Source organism: Castor canadensis, chromosome X (assembly GCF_047511655.1).
Source record: "Castor canadensis chromosome X, mCasCan1.hap1v2, whole genome shotgun sequence".
Lineage (NCBI taxonomy): Eukaryota > Metazoa > Chordata > Mammalia > Rodentia > Castoridae > Castor > Castor canadensis.
Window position 1 is genome coordinate 56584180 of NC_133405.1, and position 20887 is coordinate 56605066.

Below are 20887 nucleotides of genomic sequence, written 5' to 3' on the forward strand. Positions count from 1 at the left end.
GTATGGCACTGTTATTGGCCTGAAATGCCCTCTGAATGCCCTTCTCTAAATTTACAAATGATTTATTTCTTTGTTAAAAAGGTAGCCTTTATTAAAGAGGCTGCCTGCTGTTAGCTAAAAGACAGGATCCTAACGTTTTGTTCTTTCTAGATGGGACCTGCACCTTCCAGTCTTCTGGCTGTTAGATTTTGGAAGCCTTGTACTGAGGTAAGCCTCAGTATGCCTTGGGTGACCAAGAGAAGTGGCCTTCACAGGGTTCCTTAAATTACAATACCATATTCCAATTAGCCCTTTTCTATGAAAGTAAAAAAGTAAACTGGGGTTCCCTATACAAATTTCTACCTTCTAAACCACTCCAATACTCAGAACCTCTTGACGAGTGCTTCCCTCTTCAACAGGCAATGGTAGGAAGAGGGCAAGTCGAATGTCCCCTTCCAGTTATCAGACTTAAGGGAAATATAAAAACATCTAAACAGCTGTACTGATGCCCAGACAAATACATTCAAGCCTTTATCTCTGTGATCCAAACCTTTCAACTGACATGAAGGGATATTATGCTTTTACTAGACCAGACTCTTTTCTCATTAGAAAAGCAATGGGTTCGGGCCCAGGCCACTCAGGTTGGAAATGATTATGTGGCTCAAGCAGTAGAGTGCCGCTTTACAAGCATTAAGTCCTGAGTTCAAGCCCAGTACAGCCAAAGTAAAAAAAAAAAAATAATAATAATAATAATATTTGGGGCTGTGGAAGTAGCTCATTGGGAGAATGTCTGCCCAGCATGTGCAAAGCCCTGGGTTCAATTCCCCAGCATTACTAAAAAAAAAATAATAAAAATAAAAAAATGGTAAAGAAGATAAGTGGCATTAATGTCACTTCAGCCATCTCATAGTGGAAAAACATAGTTTAACCTAGACCAGATCCCTCATTCCTCAAGTGAGGAAACTGAGGCCCAGAACAGTTCAGACTTGCTCTCCAGAGAGTCAGGTGTCAATGTAAAATAACAGCTTTACTTTACAGCAAAAAAAAAAAAAAAAAAAGAAAAAATCCTCTTACCTTTCTACAGCATCTTAAGGACGCTACCAGAAAGCATACCACGGTGGACTCAGAGTCACAGGTGAGAGAGGTTCTCAAAGATAAATTTCTAATAGTCAGCCCCAGATATTCATAAAAAACTCAGACTGTGGCTGAAGGGAAAAGTCACTGAACCAAGTAATACAGCTAGCCATGTCTGTATTTATAGCTATGTCTGTATGTCTGGGCCAATCAGCCAGCCTGGCAGTTTGGGCCTGCCATTAAACTTTGCTCTATGGACGTGAGACTTTTCTTGTGAGCTTTCTTTGAGAGCGGGGTTTTTCCTAACATCAGCCAAGTCCTATCATTCTCTGTCCCAAATGCAGTCAAATAAAAAAAATTTACATTTGACCACATTGTAGTCTTATGACCCAAGCTATGATTTATTTTTAAAATAAGTAACAGTACTTTGTGTTTATTTTATCTGCATTTTTGATGTTACTGCACAGCATCTCTAAAGGTAAAACTACTATGAGAGCAAGCAATCAGGGAGCCCCTGATTTGGCCTGTTTTTATAATAAGAGAGATTGTTTTGCAATTAATTACTCATTTATACTCTCTTGCTGGGTTCTCCATTATTCCAATGAGCTGCATCATTAACTGAGATGAAATAAATTGACAAATCAGCTGGGCAAGGTGGCTCAGCTACACAGGAGGCTGGGTAGGATGACTGTGGTCAGAGGCCAGTCTGGACAAAAAACTTGAGACACTACCTGAAAAATAACCTAAAGCAAAAAAAAAAAAGGGGGCTAGAGGCAGGGACCAAGTGGTAGAGCACTTGCTGCAGGGCCCTGAGTTCAAACTCCAGTACAGCTAAAAGAGAGGAGGAGGAGAAGGTTTTTAAAAAAGTTCTCGGAGGCATTCGCATCATTTAGAAAGGTAAAGTCTCTGAGACCTAACCCAGGAATAGAAGAACTTGAATCTACCTTAAAACCTTGCCTGCTGAGAAAAACAGGAAGAAATGAAGGCATGTAATATCAGTGCAGCAGCAATATTTCTGAAGTAGGACACTCAGAAAAGGGCACAAGCTATTAATGTTTCTAGAAACATCACTTTTAATTCGGCGGCGAAAGATTTAGCAGCTTAGTGGAAAGACATAGCAAAAGAAAAAAAAACTATGAAAGAATAGTTAGCTTTGCAAGGAAATTTACTTAAATTAATATTAGAAAGAAAATAATTCAGAAATGGTTGCCTCTAATAATCTCATACCCCAAGGCTAGAAGGAAATGTCATAGCTAATTGGTACAAAAGCAGCTTTGGACACATAGTTAGGAAGTGATAACTGTGATGAATTTCACCCAACCTTTTTACCTTCAATTATGCCAGGACATGTACCACATGTGGGTATATATGAGTATAGATGAGATCAGAAAAGAAGCCAAAATAAGTCATACTTCAAAATTGAGCTTCCTTTCCTTTTTCTTTTTTTGGCCATGTTTAACTTTTATAACCCAATCAGGTAGGAGAACAACACCTATTTGGTGGTCAAGAATGGAAGTTAAGTAGTAGTTTGAAGTTATGCATAATAAAAATCTTTTGCATAATTTGATTTTTTAAAAATCACAATCAAGGACACTAGTTTGCAAGTGCCACGCTTTGGTTTAGGTAATCAGATGAATGCATATACTGCAGAGCCCCACTTTTACTGGAATTAGCCTCCAAGTTAAAAAAGAAATAAGTAGATGGACACAGGTGTATATTTTCAAAATATCAGAGAAAAATCTTAGTATATCAGTTGCCTTAAAAGGGAAGTGCTTTTTAAAAAATTGTTTTATATGCCTTTTTTAATAATAAAGAAATATCCTAAGAATAGACCTTAATTTACAACCTGTTCCAGTAAGAACGACTACTTCATTTGAATGAATTTGGAGCAACAAAAATAAAATACTAACTCTGTCACCCTACTGTACTTATTGAAATCCAGATCTTTTTCTTTTTCATTGACTGTATTTATATCTGTCAAGCTGCAAGTAAATGTGTACTGTGGTTTGAGGAACTTCCATGAAAAGATACTGCCCCCCCCTTTCTTTGCATGTATAATTTTTGGAGACTAAAAAAATAATGTATTCATTTTGCAGTTGTTTATATTGATTGATGAAATCATGGACACAGCAATACAAAAGGTCAATTAACTAACTACCTGATGCCTTGCTTACTATCAAAAACACTTTTTAAATCTCAGTGTCAATAAGGTCATAATTCCTAAAAGGCTAGAAGACAAGAGTTCTACCCAGAAATTTTCTCTATCCCCTTCAAACATGCTTCATCACTTCCACCCTACCATCAAGATCAGGATAGTTTTGCATAACATAAGAGAGGATTTATTTGGAGCAGTATGTATTGTCAGTCTTGCTCACTCCCCCAAGAGATGGAATGCTGACACTTAAGAGAAATAAAATAGACTTCAAATAATGCTGAAACAACTGTTGTTTCCATGATTATTCCCAGTTTAAAAAAAAATGTTTTAACCACACCCATTGCCAAAATGTAGAAAATCAGCCTGGAAAAAAGGATGTGAGAAGTAGTTTTTTTGAGGGAGATAAATGAATAAGACAGGATTGCTCTGAAACAGGAGAAGGGAAGTAAGCAAAAGGCCCATGGTCGCAATGTATGGGAAGTAGAAATAAAGTGCAGAATTTGAAAGAATAAGGATAATTTATAATGCACAGAATGTGTGTGGATAGTGTTCATGTTGACCATAATACTTTGTGCTTTGCATCTTCCTCTGCCAGGAAGTTTCACGTCTAAATAAGCCATGCAAACTGATCAATACTATTTATGGCAACTGAAAAACATATTCATATTGCTAGATGGAATATTTCTCTTCCCACTTGTCCTTCCTGATCTGCATCCCACCTCAACTCAACACTTTATTATTATCGAGTTTTAGCTTCCTAAAAACTCATTATGTTGGAACTTCATTTCTAAATTTATTTTCTGTCTTGGTCCATTACTTACTAATTTGTGATACTCAGTCACTAAAGATAGGCATCTTCTTGGTGTCTCAATGTTGGGAGTTTTTAGGAACATTATCTGAGCTTGTTTCAAAGTTTTCTATAGGTGGACAAAGGTTCATTTAAATTTAGATATAAAAATACAGTCTACATACTACAAGATTTTTAAAGTCTCTTTTCTTTTCAATTCAATGATGTTTGTTTGATTCCAATCATCTGTTGATATGATAATAAAATTAAATCTGCAAATATTATGTACAGATATGTATAGTTTTTCAACATCTCTGTCATGCTTAAAGTAGTGCTGATACGCATAATTGATATGTTGTTACAAACAAACATAAACTAAAATAAACACTGAATTATCTGAACATAAAATCATATTGCTAATCATAGGTTAGCCCCACATATTTGAAGATAATTTATCAGTTTGTGATGAAACAAGATAAAGAGGGACATTGTTGATTAATAGTTACCAGGCTGCTAAAATTCTAATAGGTATTAGAACTATGCAATAAAGAAGGAATCTGTGCATAATAGTGTTAACTTTCCAAACAAGTATATGGAAATCATATCCTTGTTTTCATGCTTTTCATTTCTTTGTGTCCAGGACATACATTGACTTTCTGAAACCACTGCAGAGTCATAAATAATGTATGAAATATATAAAAAAAATTCCTTGTTCACTGCCTAGAAAGTACCGTATTGCTTGCAGTATACTTCATCTATGCTAGACAAACAATAGAACAGACAAGTAAACCTAAAATCTCAAGTTAAAATCTTCCCAAGTGGAAAGGGAAAAATACCATCCTGAATTCCAGAAATCCCTTAAACAAACAATTTAAATCCTTAGAATGCTCCTACCAGATTAAAAGCCCTTAAACTTTAGAAAGATCTGTTCTCCTGAGTAATTCACTGAGAACGTTGGAAAAGGAATTACTTAATGTTATTCCAGAAAGATTCACTGACTTCTGTCTACTTCTCTGTCTTACAAAGCATATTTGCAAAGACTGATGAGAGGATACATAAACCTGAAACAGGCTGTAATTCTGTTTTTCCTTTGTTTTTGCTGGTAGTATTTGCGAATTTTGCACTTTTAAGAAGCTAGGTGGGAGTGGAACAAACTGTGATTTTGTTACAGTTTTTGGCTCCATGCCTAAACTCCTGTGTTCCACATGTCATGTCCAGCCACGCACCCCAATATACAAATTAAGGAGACAGGTAATGGTGGAGGTCAGAGAAAGGAGATTTAATTGAAGGCACAACCATGCAATGGGAAGAGGAAAGGTATGCATTTCAACACATCTTCTTCCAACAGACGTTTGTTTTAGGTTTAAATACAGGAAGAAGAACTATGGACAAGTGTGCATAATTATTAAACAATCACAGTCTTAAGTCTGTTCAGTTGTTCATAGGTGGTGGTCACAGGTGGCCTGGTTGCTCATTACCTCAGAATTGGTCAGGTGGTGCCTTATTTGTAATAAGTCATTGGTGCATCACTGTGGGTGGGGGGGGAGGTGGGGAGTTGGGGAGAGGGAAGATTTGTCTCCTGCACAGGATGTTTATTCACCAGTCCTGTCCTTCCTGGATTCCATGGTGACTATAAAGTGACTGCAGGATAGAACGGCTCAGAGAAAAGAATACTGATACAAAATGGAGTCAGAGTTGCCAAACTTTTCTCCCATTTTTAGTTAATTCATGGGTCTAAGTAAGGAATCAGTGTTTTTAGCAAAATACAGTTTCTAAGTACCTGTTATAATTTGAGAATGTCAAACAGGTGGCAATCAAATGCAAGCACAATGGACATAAGATTAAGAGTAATGGCATATAGTTAGTTATATTTAGTTTTTTATGTAAAGTTGTTGGCATTTTTATTCACTTGTCAAGTCTAAATATTACTGAATCGAAAGGTGACTTGAAGGTAACATACATAGGACATTCAAGTTTGCCCATAAAATAAACTCAGCTTTAATGGAATTCCATTGTATTTCCTTCATCCCTCAATTTTTAAACTTCAGAGATAGCTTTTTTTTTGATAATTTTGAAGTATCCACCAAGCAGTTATGAAGAGCATATACTAAGTTATGTGCCAGGTGCTAATAGTAAATCACAATCTTTTAATAGCAAAATACAGCTACAATCCTGTAGCATTTTAAAACTTTGCATCATCTATGTCTTTAAGAGAGTTTACATCGTCCATAACCTTAAAAGCTTTCTTGGAATAGGTGAGGCACTATCTTCAGTTCAAAGATCTAGGCTCACTTTTTTGCAAATGCAAAAGATAACAATGAATAATCGAAGCACATATTCACTGTTTTCTTCATTCTTTCCCTCACCTTTTCTTCACCTTCTACCCCTTTCTTTCTTCTTGGTGGTACTGGAGTTTGAACTCAGGGCCTCATGCTTGCTAGTCAGGCACTCTATCCCTTGGGTCATTCCACCAGTACTTTTTTGTGTTGGCTATTTGTGAGACAGGGCCCAGGCTGCCCTTGAACTGTATTCCTCCTGATCTCTGCTTCCTGAGTAGCTAGGATTATAGATCTGAACCACTGGTGCCCCACAACCACTTTCACCTTAATGGGCACACAGAAAAGAACAACCAGGAGTAAGGTTCAAGTTTTAATAGATAGGTGTGTCCAAAGGTGTAACAAAAATTGAGGGGTTGAATAAAGAAATGGGCAAGTGAACTAAACAGAACTTTCTCAAAAGAAGAAATTCAAATGGCCAAAAAACACATGAAAAAATGCTCACCATCTCTAGCAATAAAGGAAATGCAAATTAAAACCACACTAAGATTCCACCTCACCCCTGTTAGAATAGCCATCATCAGCAACACCACCAACAACAGGTGTTGGCGAGGATGTGTGGAAAAAGGAATCCTCTTACACTGTTGGAGGGAATGTAAACTAGTATAACCACTCTGGAAAAAAAATTGGAGGCTACTTAAAAAGCTAAACATTGATCTACCATTTGATCCAGCAATACCACTCTTGGGGATATACCCAAAAGACTGTGACACAGGTTACACCAGAGGCACCTGCACACCCATGTTTATTGCGGCACTATTCACAATAGCCATGTTATGGAAACAGCCAAGATGCCCCACTACTGACGAATGGATCAAGAAAATGTGGTATCTATACACAATGGAATTTTATGCAGCCATGAAGAAGAACAAAATGTTATCATTCGCTGGTAAATGGATGGAATTGGAGAACATCATTCTGAGTGAGGTTAGCCTGGCCCAAAAGATCAAAAATCATATGTTCTCCCTCATATGTGGACATTAGATCAAGGGCAAACACAACAAGGGGATTGGACTTTGAGCACATGATAAAAGCAAGAGCACACAAGGGAGGGGTGAGGATAGGTAAGACACCTAAAAAATTAGCTAGCATTTGTTGCCCTCAACGCAGAGAAACTAAAGCAGATACCTTAAAAGCAACTGAGGCCAATAGAAGGGGACCAGGAACTAGAGAAAAGGTTAGATCAAGAAGAATTCACCTAGAAGGTAACACACATGCACAGGAAATCAATGTAAGTCAACTCCCTGTATAGCTATCCTTATCTCAACTAGCAAAAACCCTTGTTCCTTCCTATTATTGCTTATACTCTCTCTTCAACAAAATTAGAGATAAGGGCAAAATAGTTTCTGCTGGGTATTGAGGGGGTGGGGGGGAAGAGGGAGGGGGCAGAGTGGGTGGTAAGGGAGGGGGTGGGGGCAGGGGGGAGAAATGACCCAAGCATTGTATGCACATATGAATAATAAAACAATAAAAATTAAAAAAAAAAAGAGCTGGTACTGGGAGCAGAGGTTCATGCCTGTAATCCCAGCTACTCGTGAGGTAGAAATTAGGAGGATAGAAAAGATCAAAGTTCAAGGCCAGCCCAGGCAAAAAATTATCTAGAGCCCATCTCAATCAACAAGCCAAGTGTGGTGGAACATGTCTGTAATCCCAACTATGTAGGAGAATTGCAGTCGAAGGCTGGCCCAGGGCAAAAAAATATGAGATCCTATCCAAAAAAATAACTAAAGCAAAAAAGGACTGGGGTGTGGCTCCAGTGCTAGAGCACCTGCCTTGCAAGTGCAAAGCACTGAGTCAAACTCCAGTAACACCAAAAAAGCCCCAAAACAAAAACAAAAAAGAAGGGCTGGGGGTGTAGATCAGTGCAGAGCACTAGCCTAGCATGCACAAGGTCTCTGGGTTCTGATCCCCAGTGCCCCAAACAAAACAAAACAAAAAATCAGCAAGGTGGCAGGCCCAGGGGAGCCGAGAGGCCGGCTCACTACATTCTGGCTGAGTCAGAATGCTAAGTGCTCACCAAACTTCCAAGGTCCTCTCCAGGTTAAATAGTCAGGAGACACTGGCCTTCCTCAGGGAAGAAGGGGCCACTGGCTCCTTTGCATATCTGTGGGTGGTGAGGGCCAGTGTCTCAGCTAGGAGTTCAAGTTGATCCCTGGCCTTCATGGGCCTGGGGTTGGGGGTGAGGTGTGAGGAGGGGCAGCATCACAGGTCTGCAGGTCTGTGGAGCAACATGTGGACACTGCAGAGAAAGGAGAACAGAGTTCCGGAGGAGAGCAGCCTGGTGAGCCTAAGGCTCGCCTCTCCAAGGATCTAAAAGTCTCATGGGGGAGATATAGCTGCCCTTAACTGGTGTGTGTGTGTGTGTGTGTGTGTGTGTGTGTGTGTGTGTGTGTGTGTGTGTGGTGTGTGTGTGTGTGGTGTGCGAGGACCATGCCTATTTCTCCCAGGGCCTCCAAAATCAGACTGGTACGAGGCACCAGAAGAACAATAAATATTTATCTATCACCAAAAAAAAAAAAAAAAAAAAAATTGAGGGGTTGGAAGTATGTTCATTTATAGGCAAATTCGACTACCTTTGACCACTGGGCGGCAGAAGAAATTCTTTTGGAGTGGAAGCAGAGCTTACAATTTCTTAATCTTGTTTTGGAAAACACTAATATAACCACTAAACCTATATGAGAGAAATGAACCCATAATCAAAGCCACCAATTAGAACAATTCTTTTCTTTAGTTGTGAAAGCATTTAATTTTCTAGAAAATGATATGTACTCATGAAAGTTTGGTGAATGCTTTGCTGTGTTTTATAGTTCTAAATGCACAGAGTGTCTACTTACAGTAGACCAACATCATTCACATGATATATATGGTCTCAGCCATTTATTCTTGAATTGAAGGTTTATAAATAAGCAGGTGTGAGCTTAGCTCCAATGTTAGCATGTCTGTGAATTGTTCACACGGATTTAAAACTACCAAGAGAAATTTACTGCTGCATAATACTTGCTTGTCCTTCTTCCATATTTCAACATCTAAGGAATGCTTGCTATATTCATATTCTCATAGAAATCATCTAGAATTGACCTTATCTCCTATTGTCCTGCAGAGATCATGAATGAAGAAATGTGCAGCTGAGCTGATTATATTGTGTTAGGAGAACAGACAAGCAGAAATGATTGAAATTTCTATAGAGAACATCATCAGTGCTTGCTTAGAACAATTTTGCATATAAATAGGGCATAAATGGTCTGTGTTCAATTTGTTCACCAGTTGTCAAAGAATGATCAAGGATAGACTACATAGCAATTGTCTGCTTCTAGTTTCCTTAATGCAAAGCTAAATCTTATTAATCAGTACACGTGTGTGTCTTTTCTAAAAGAAAAAATTAATTTTCACAAAGAAATGTAATAAAATGAAAACAAAAGCAAACAAAAATTATATAACTAGTACTGGAACATACTTCATAAGATTCATATGAAGTGATGAAAAGAGACTGAGTTAAGTAGTCTTAAAAAGTAATAGCGTTTTAGAACTCAGTGTAATCTGACATTTACTATCTCACTACCCCACCAACGAGCTCTTCTAAAACTGCTTTGCTTAAGTCGCCAATGAACTTCTGATAATTAAGTCCAATGAATCCTTTCTAATCCTTATTTTCTTGGAATTCTCAGTTACATTCATTTATTTACCCCGGGTCTTGCTATATAGCTCAGGCTGGCCTCAAACTCGCAATCCCCCTGCCTTCACCACCTGAGTGCAGGAATTATGGCATGTACCATCACACCAGGCTCTCTCAGTTACATTTGATGCTACTAAGCCTTTCTCTTTGTAAAGCTTTACTCCTTTTGGCCTCTGTGATAACACACTGACTTTCTTCTCTCTGTACTTCCACAATCAATTCCTTCATGCTCTTTCATAGACTTCAGCTTCCAAGCTAGTCACATAAATTGGTGGTTTTTTATTTTGTAGAATATTAAAATTTCCCGAATAAACTTTTTTTGAGAAAGGATCTTGCATGCAGCTCAGGCTGGCCTGGAACTCACAAACCTCTACCTCAGCCTCCTGAATGCTGGGATTACAGATGTGTGCCACCATGCCCATCTCCTGAGTAGCTTTTAAGGTATACTGTTGCTCAGGTTTAAAACCTTACAGATCCTGATTTGCTTGGTCCAGAGAGAAACTGGATGTTTGAGAATTTCTTAGAAATACAAGAAAGTAATTGGAGTGTGTAGTCAGGCTGAGAACCAGCACCATAAATGTTTATCTCCAGATCCTGTGTTTGGTTCACGGCTCTACTCATTTTCCTCAGATTATCCTACCCACTCTTGTATTTTTAACAGCACCTGATTTTTGGTCACTTTTCCAAGACTCCTGATATTTACTCTCTGCTTATTGTCAAGATATAACTACCACTGCAGAGAACAATAAGTAATTGGCCTAAGGATTATTTCATTTCTTTCTTCCTCAACATCTCTCTTCTTCCTCTTGAATCACATATGTACTATAACCCATCACCTCTGACTTTCACCACTTGTAAACCAGTTAATTCTAAAGATGATAAAGATTTTCTGAAGATGGTCTCATACTTTTTTTTGCCACCTTCTCCACCTTACCCCCTTTTCCCCTGCTCTACCTAGTTAACTATACCTTCAATACATTCTCTCTTTTCTTCTTCTTCTTTCCTCCTCCTCCTCCTCCTTCTTTCTTCTTCTTCTCCTCCTCCTCTTCCTCCCCTCCTCCTCTTCTTCTTGTTTTCTCTTTCTTTCCCCCTCCCTCCCTCTGTCACAGATGTTCATTCTAACTTATGAGAGTATATCTCTGCCTTGGATGGGAATGAATCACACATCACGCAATGGATGACAAAGTGCTTTGTTCCCTGGAAAGCACTTGGCACACAGTATATGCTCAATAAGTATGACTGAATTAAGGAGAGGGGAGTCACATATTTGAAAGTAAAATTAGGCATAACAATCACTTGTTGGTAGCTTCATACAAGACCCTTCAAAGTGTTGAAAGTTTCCTAGCTGAGTCTCTAAAAGAGACACAATTTATCTTTTCATTCTCTTCTAACTTCCTTCCTTCAAATGTTGGTATTCCAGGTACTAAAGATGTTCTTTATTCCTTAACTCATTAGAGCCTGGTTCTTGGTCTTCATAGTTCTACTTAAAATTCTTGGTAAAACCTGTGCACTGACAAACACATTGCTCTATTTTCAGTCGTCATTTTAACTTCCTGCAGATGTGACCCTGTTGACCAGTTCTCCATTCTGAGATTTTTTTCTCTCTCCTTGGTCTTCCAGGTACCACTTTATACTGCTTCTCTTCCTCCCTTTCTGTACATTTTCCCCCTGAACCTTTGTTAATTCCTCTATTTGCCTATTAAATACTATAATTCCCACATGTGCTATTCTCAACCCTCTTTTACTTCTCATTTGACATGCTCTTCCTGGGTGACTCCAATAACCACATCTGTACAGATGTCCCCCAAATCTTTATTTCTACCCTCAATGCCTCTTACTTATGTGTGTATGTAACCATGCAATCCTCTATTTAAAAACCCCTACTGGGGTGGGTGTGGTGTTTCACAACTGTAATCCTAGCTACTTGGGTGATGGACCTAGGAGGATCATGGTTGGAGTCTACCTGGGCAAAATCATGAGATCCTATCTAAAAAACAAAATAAAAAAGAAAAGGACTTGGGGATATGGCTCAGGTGGTAGAGACTGCCAAAAAAAAAAATAAATAAATAAATAAAACCAACCCCCTGCTGACTCTTTGCTACAACAAACTTTTCATCAAAAACAACTTTTTTATTGTGTCCTTTTATATCTGCATTATGTGTATTTTACATTTTCTTCATCTGAAATGCTACTCCTTTTCCTCTAATTCAAATTACTATTCTTTCTTCAAAACAGCTCACGAGCTACTCTTATCATAAAACTTTTCTTTCAAGAAAAGGCTGTTAGTTGCTCTTTTAGTACTTTCTGAACCCTTATATCATAACATTTACATTGATACAGTCAGTGCTCCACATTCATGGGTTCTGCATCTGTGGGTTTGACCAATTATAGGCTAAAAATATTAAAAAAACATAGGGCTGGCAGAGTTGCTCAAGTGGTAGAGCACCTGTCTAGCAAGTGTGAAGCCGTGAGTTCAAACCTCAGTATTGCAAAAAATAAATAAATAAAAATAAAAAAACAACCAAATCTGTACTATATATGTATAGACTCTTTTGTCTTATATTATTCCCTAAATAATATAACAACTATTTACATAGCATTTACATTATATTTACATATAAGTAATCTGTAGATAATTTAAAGTGTCAAGGAGGATATGCATAGGTTATATGCAAATACTTCACCATTTCATGTAAGAGACTTGAGCATCCACACAATTTGGTATCCTGCATGGATCTTGCAACAAAACCCCTGTGAATACCAAGGGACAACTGTATATATAGCTTTCCCATGATAATCTGAGTTCTTCTGGACAAGACCCATACTTTATCCATCTTTGCCCTCTGGGCCCCAGCACTGTTGCTTGGTCTCTACTAGTTGATCAATAAATATTATTTGGAGGGATGCCATGATTTTGTTTGTTTGCTTATATGTTTGCATTATTTTTATTAGATTTTTCATTGTACAGTATCATACAATGAATGTACCATATACCAAGGGGGGTTTGGTAGACAAGCAGAAGATCATAACATTTACAAAACAGAAACTGAAGAACATCATGGGACGAGAACTCATCCTAAGGGAGAAAGAATGAATGACTACATTAGCTTAGTAACAATAAAACAACAACAAGCACAATGTCCCAACAGACCTTGTTCCTCAAGAAATGAAGATGATACTGACTGCTTCATGATATCTGTCATGGGCTTGTCTTTAAACCTTGCCTAATGAAATCACATCCTAGGAGATCAGATGGAATATAATTTAAAATGGAAAGCTGTTTGTCTAAAATGTTCTGTTAAGATTCTGAGGCAGAAGCAGTAGTACTTGGGATGCCCAGTTGAATGCCACCTTAAAAGAACAGAATGGTACCCCCCCCCCCCACATACACATCACTGTGAAGTTCTGGCATCGTGAAAGCATAAGAGGCCCAACTGGCAAAGGACACAGCAGGCGTGGAAATATGTGTTGTTATAGGCAGAAGTGGAGTAACAATAGCACGTGCTTGTTTCTGTTTGTGAAATGCCCCCTGAGAACTTCCAGAAATGCTTCAGAGATCCCTTGTAGCAGTTGAGGTCCTGAATGTGTATGAAGAGACAAGAGCTAGCAAAATTTGGATTTTGTTTTTTGTGTGAGGCAGAGAGGCCTGGGGAAATGTGAGCTTTGTTTTGTTGTGGGGTTATTTTTTTCTAATACTTAGAGCTTATTTTTAACTCTGTTGTATAACATTGTTTCTTGTCCCCTATCTGTTCTCAAATGGTAAATTATACCTTCTCATTTATGCTGTTATCTTGTTGATACATAAAACTAGGATCATGTGTCTCCTGAGTTTCTTCTGTTTTTTCAAATTTAGTTTTCTTGGTTGCCCTGTGTGGTTCTAAAACCAAAACACATTTATTGTGTTTCTTGGTTTCATTTCATTGTTAACGCTTCTCTTGTGAGTTTTATTAACGTCTAAACCTATATATCAAAATCTAGTCATAGCCAAAATAGCCAAGTTAGCTATCTACCTATTGCTGAGAAGCCCATTTGAAGTCATAGGGTTGGTTGGGGGGGAAGAGAAACTGAGTGCTAAGTATCTATAGTTATTTAGTAATAAAACACATGCAAGCAGATGTGGAGTTGTGTATTTATATTTTAAGTGTAGTATTCACTCCTGTGAGGTCTTTCTCTATGTGCTTCTTTTTCCTCCAAAGTTTACCTTTGATCTTACAACAACAAATTCAGGAATAGCAATAGGCAATTATTTACAAAATGCATTGTAAACATAAGGGTCTTATTTATTATCCTACATGGTAACAAAGTCTAGAAAAGAGAGAGTAAGGAAAGATCTCACAAAATTCAGATGATAGATCTGTACTAGGTTGAAGGAAAAGAAGATGTTCTTTTCACATATCAAACTTCTAAAAAGAATAGTCTATATTCTGGGGACACAAAGGAGAGAGAAGAGGGGCCAAGCAAAGTTCCTTTAACTCCTGTGCTACAAAGGCACATTATTCCTATCTGGATTGCAGAAGACAGAAGAGTGCATTAGAATTTGATCAAAGTTTATATTCATGCTTTCCCAAATAGCATGTGAAGTCCTTGAAGCAAGTATCCCATTTGGTTTTACCTGTACATGGCACCAACAAGACAGTTACCTGTAGCTTCACCATCTACTCACTGCACAGCTCCTGCATTTTGGCCGCCAGTTCCATTACAATTTGGAAGGGATATTCTTTAAAACATCATTAGAAAGTTCCCAAATGACAAATCATTGGTTTTTATCCTTTCGACCCCAGCACAGAATATGTCATTGCTGAAAATGGCTGCCTTTTTAAAACTTTTAAAACTTCCTCTTCCTTTCCTTCTTGGACAACGTCTGGATTTTCCTCCTACCTGTCCAACTTTTCCTTGTCTGCCTTCTTTGCTAGTTCTGCTTTAACCCCTAAATGTAAGCATATTCAAGGTTCTATTTTTGGCTCTCTTTTCTCTTAATAATCCTATCAATCTCCATCATTTTCACACTTAAGTCAGAATGCTCAAGAACCCAACCATTTTGTCATGAAATCTAACTCACATTAATAAGAACTTCTGGAAAATTTGATTTCAATGCTCTGCTACCACTTTCAGTTTAATTTATCTCAAACCGAATTTATCTTTTATTATCACCACTCTTTCATGACCTTTACTAGTTCAGCAACCTAAACTGTCCTCCTAGCTAATCAAACTCAAAACCCTAGGGTTATCTTTGACTCCTAGCTACTCTTCTCCCCCTATATTATCTCCTTTGACTATGAGTATGACAGTAGACACCTAATCCATCACTTACACGTCTTTAACTTCAATGTTCTAATGCATAGCTTGGATTGTGTTCCTACTGCTTGAAAACCTTCTTTAGATTCCTATTGCCTGAAGAATTATTTGCTAAAGAATTAGACGCTGAGAGCCCTTCAGGTTGTTGCAATAACTTATTTTTTTCAGGATTATCTTCATAGTTTCAGACTTTATATATCCTATTTGCTTTCTTAATGTATTATTTGCCACTATTAACACCTCCAACTCCCACTGCTGAAATTCCTACTCATTCTTCAAAACTTTTTCTTCATTATTATTTTTCTGATATATTCAATAAAGTGTGCTATCTTCCTCCCCCAACTCATATAGCATGTTATTAACACCTCTTGTTTCATACCTATTATCTGCTACCTTACTCTGTAGTCTTTCTGTACATTTTACCTTTCTTACAAGACACAAGGGTGTTATAACTAAGGAAATCTTAATTATTTCTGAATCTTCCATCAGGTCTAGCACAGTACCTTTCACACAACAGATGTACAATAAATTAATGAATATTTAGGGACTCATTTCCTAGTCTGAGCTTGAAATCAGCAAAGTCTGTGATCTGTGTTAATATTCAGCCATTATTCACCAGTACAACCACAGTGGCTATTTATTGCCTATGTGCATTCTGACAAGTTGGAACTTGTACCATAGCATATTTTTAGTATCAGCAGTGCTGATATGAGTCTCTCTTGAAATGTCATTTGGTGCTCTTTTTTTTTTTTTTTTTTTTTGGTGGTGGTACTGGGGTTTGAACTTAGGGCCTTGACTTGCTAGGCACACACTCTACCCTTTCAGCCACCTCCTTAACCCTTTTTTGCTTTAGTTATTTTTCAGAGAGTGTCTTGCATTGCTTCCCCCTTCTTCCAGGGCTGGCCTCCAGCTGGGATCCTCCTATAAATCCCAGCCTCTCAAATAGCTAGGATTACAGGTGAACATCACCATACCCAGCCTCTTTTGGTGGTCTTAACTGAAATAGCACACTCAGTTGAATGGACCAGAGGCAATATTGGGAGCTTCTTTTGATTTATCTAATGTAATACTCTTGGGGAGGGGTACAAGCTCAGTGTGGAAGATCTGTGATTTAGGCAACTCATCACAACATCATTTACTAACATTTTGATTTTCAAATGAAAAATATCAACGATGATCTCATTTTGCTTAAATATGGAATTGAAAACATTGCAATTACAAACACAATGGTGGAAGTCTATATTTTGTATACAGTAATTTCCATTTGTAAGTGATGATAATAGAGATGGTAAGCAGAACAGTACATCTTTGCTGTCTATGGCCCACCAACTCTGATTTTAGTGTTTTTTTTTTTCTTTTTTTTGCTATTATTTTACTTTCCTTGGAAAACTAGCAGTCTTTATAATTTTGCTTTTTGGCTTTTATAGTATTATATTGTAGTTGAAAAGAGCAAGGATTCCAATGTTGAATGGAGAAAGTGTAATAATATCAAGTCAAGGGAACCTTGAAAAGAAACCAAGTCAGGTAACTAAGAAAATGAAAACAAGGGACTAGCAGGAAAAGATGATCTAGCTATAAAGGCTGCATAAGAAAGAAATCTGTAAAAGTCCCTGGCTCTGCTACCTCTAGAAAGAGGCCAGAAGACAGGAGGACTTTTGGCAGACTTGTGAAATCTCTGCCCTCCTCCCCCATCTTCCCAATCTCTTTCCAACTTTCCTACTGAGATCCAAGGTGCTTTACCAACCGTTGCCACTGTCTGTCTGCTAGTTTGTTTTTACCTCTGGATATCAGCTTGCTACTGTTACCTCTTGGAATGAATATCACAGCCAGAACAGGCTATTTTGATCCTACTTGTTTCTGAGGGCACTCCAGCTACAAACTAAAAAGATTCTAATTTACATTACTTGGAATTAGTATTATAAAATTATATAATCTGTGAATATATTCTTGGCATTTCACAGTTGACATCACTATAGTCCCTTGAGTATCAAACTTAGAGAAACCCCATGAAATGTTCTCTCTCCTGGTACAGCCTTTCTAGAATCAGTATGAAGTGTGAGACTTATCAGGCAGAGTCCTTTGTGAATACATATTTTTAAAATAAGCAGACTAGAAAAATTATGGCAGGTTTTTTTTTTAATGGCCAGAATAACATGTTTTTACTTATCAGCTTCTTAACAGAGTACTGAATTGATTAAAAAATTATTTCAGTTCACTTTTCACTGACTATTATTGCTCTGATAGTTCAAGAAAGAGCACTGAAAGTTTTTATTTTTCTTAAGGGGTGAAAGGAGCCTCTGACAGCATGGTAGAACATTCTCATTTTACAGATAAAGACTAAGGATAGGTGGAATGAATGCCTCATAGGTACAGATTAGCAATGCTCCTAGCATTCTGCCATGCAACATTACCTTAAAAAATTTATTATGAACATATAAATATGAATTTTCATTTTCTTTTCTCTAGTCTTCCAATATTTTTGTAGGCCCTCATCAGTATCTTCATAAAAGCAGTTTTATCTTCTAGCCAAAAGACTGCTCCTCTCATTCAAATCTTATCTTTAGGCTAATCTCTACAGGCTGTCCTTGAAGGGCAGAGGTGGAATGCTACCCATCACCTGTCAGGATTTACCAAATGGGAAAAAAGATGACTATAATTTATATCAGCTTCTGCTGTGAACTTCACCATTGCCCAAAGTTTCATGGACAGCCCTGTATTAGGTCCTGTTTCTTTCACTGGTTTACTGAATTACAATGGTTTTGTAAACTACCAATTTTCATTCTAGTAACATAACTTTCAGTCCAAAATCAACATTTTGTGAAGTATAAGCTATTCATGTCAAATCTTATTAATTTAAATTAAGTAGAGTTTAAATATTTCCTATTAGTTTCTTTTTCATTTACTTCTCTCTATAGCTTCACGGCGCATGAAAAGGAAATAAAAAACCAACATATCTAGTTTCTCCCTCTACTACCAGAAAGATATACATTAAAAATATAATGTCTTACTTAGAGGAAGTGGACAGTTAAGCTCACTTGGATTACCTTGACAGGAGTGATTAGTTTCCTCAGCCTTAGGTACCACTCAAGTTCCACTTGAGTGAGGGAGATTGTTTTGCTTCTTTTATGTCCCCCCATAATTAATTTTCATAGTGTAGCTTTATTTGTTATTAACCAAATACACACCTGCAAATTTGTTCCAATACTTTGTGATTTTTGAGGATCATGGATTATCTTTGCCTATTTTCCCTTTATTAACACAGATAATAGACTACACACTACACTAAAAACTAAAATGGCCTGTAGGAACAAGCAGGTCTGTTTCCTTACCTGTGAATGAATAGCTAATGTGACATCTTTGGGCCAATTATTTTTAATCATTTAATTACATTTGTAGTTTTAAATCATCTTCCACCCAAAACACATGCTCATAAAAAAAATTAAAAATATTTAATATTAAACACAGTGGGAGTCCTTATTTCAGATATTTTTTCCAAAGCATACAGTTATTTCAAGATGCATTTACCAAGTTGAAAGTTACAATCATGTATATGTAGAAGCCTGCTAAGAATTCACACATGAACTGAGATCAACTGTTAAAAAAAAGTCTTCATGGGAATGTTGAGTTTTCCTTTTTTTCAGGGGAGAGGGTGGTACTTAGCTCTGAAAATTCACATTTTACAAGCCCATGTGAGCTGGAGTGAGCATTACCTGGATTCCTTGGAATCCGCTTTCTGCGGTCTCGGAATGCTGCACCTGATTGCAGGGCTTCTAGAAGATTATCCATCACACCAGTCTCATCACCCTCTGGAGTAAAGGAGAAATCAGAATTAATCTTGGAGCAATTAAAGTTAAACTACGGAAAATAAAGGGAAAAACTCCTGTCAGATTTACATAATACCCTTAAATTAAAGACATATATCTGTTTTAACATAACGGATCCTGTCAGTTTCTGGCACCACAGACTACTTTGCTTATTATGCACCATTAAGCAAAATTCATGCCAGTCCCACTCTTCTTTCAACTTAAAGACCTTGTCTTTTGTATTATGGATGACATGCTCAGTATGCAAATAAACAGTAGCTGATCAGCTACTGCTGCCTTCCTGTTAAGATTCTTATAAGATATTCCTAAGCAAGAAACCACTGACCTGGCTTAATGCAATCAATGTGCAGGGTGTGATTTGATGAAGCGGAGTTACAGAAGGTTAAATACTGATTGTATTAATACCTTCAGCATTCAACCATATCATCTGTGATTATCTCCAAAGACACTATTTGCAAAACACATTTGCATTCAATTCTTACCTAATCCATATCCTTTACTCATTTTGAAATGCTGACATTGTAAAAAGAAAAGGTGACTGACTACATCATCTGAAAGACCACATTTTATATTTGACAGACATCAGCCAAAGTCCTATTTCCTTTTTAGAATGCTGTTGTGTGCTTAAACTTTTCCTATGGGAAAGAATTGTTCAGAAGTCATCAGTGGAGTACTCAAAAGATGTTCATGGAAGCAACATTTAAAACATTTTACCTTACATGTTTCTTTGACAATTCCAGCCATCACACACACACTCAAGATTTGTTAGAGCATTTATCTCAAGGTGTCAATTGCCAGAAACTCTACTAAGCTGTGGATAATCCCCAGGGGGCTGAGTTCTCTCATCACAAATGGTCTAACAATGAAAAGGACCCTAATCACATATCCCTTTTGAGAGGTAACTGAATGTGTGGGTCTGAGGGGTACTGATCTTGGCAGGCAAGTTAGGAGAAGGGAGTGAGAGGGAGAAGACATTGTTTGTGATGCTAGTCCAAGGTCAAACATAAATCCTACTTTGCTTAAAGAATTAACTATGAGGTATCAAATCACAGAAAAAATTCTCCACTGGGAAAAGAACAAGCTAATATCTTTTTGATTCTGCTTTTCATTCTACTTGAGACTTCTTCAATGTTATACTAATTTATCCTTTGAAAATAAACTCTCTAGGATAGAAATATTTAATAAAAAATGAAGGGAAACAGAAGTTCTCATGTGTAAGATTTGGTGAAAACTGGAAGCAAGAAAAAAAAAGGAAAAAGGAAAGTACAGTGACTAAACAGGGAAAGAGGACTGTGCACTTTTAATATTCACTGAACCATCACCTGTTCTTTCCAATAGAAAGAAAAGAGGAAGAGAAAGCAGGTAAATAGGTGGGCATGATTGGAATGTACCTGGGAGAATTAAATTTTATGTGGTGGATACTTCACGTTTGTTATGTCTTTTCAACTAGGGATACTAACACTTAGATATCACGTAGGTGTGTAGAGGGACTCAGGTATGAACCCAGATCAATTGGACAGTAAGACTAACACTTCCATACCCCAACCCAGGGCCTCATGGATTCAAGGTAAGTGCTCTATCACTAAGCTGAGTCCCCAGCCCCAAGACTAGCTTTCTTTGTATGACAGCTAGCAAAAGATGAAATAAATAAGACATATGATAACCAGAATTTGATTTTATGATATGGGATCTGCACACTATCCTGAAGCAGCATAGACCAGCGTATAATGCAGGCCACGACTTCAAGTGATATCTTTGTAAATA

At 37.5% G+C, this 20887-nt stretch overlaps 1 protein-coding gene across 4 annotated transcripts in view; it reads right to left on the reverse strand.

The window, feature by feature from the left end:
* Diaph2 (diaphanous related formin 2) overlaps positions 1-20887 on the reverse strand; it is an 879521-nt gene that overhangs the window by 144108 nt on the left and 714526 nt on the right. For all 4 annotated transcript variants that reach the window (XM_074062667.1, XM_074062668.1, XM_074062666.1 and 1 more), the window contains one exon: positions 19010-19105. In XM_074062667.1, coding sequence (XP_073918768.1) covers positions 19010-19105 — 96 coding nt within the window. The remainder of the gene's footprint in view (positions 1-19009; positions 19106-20887) is intronic.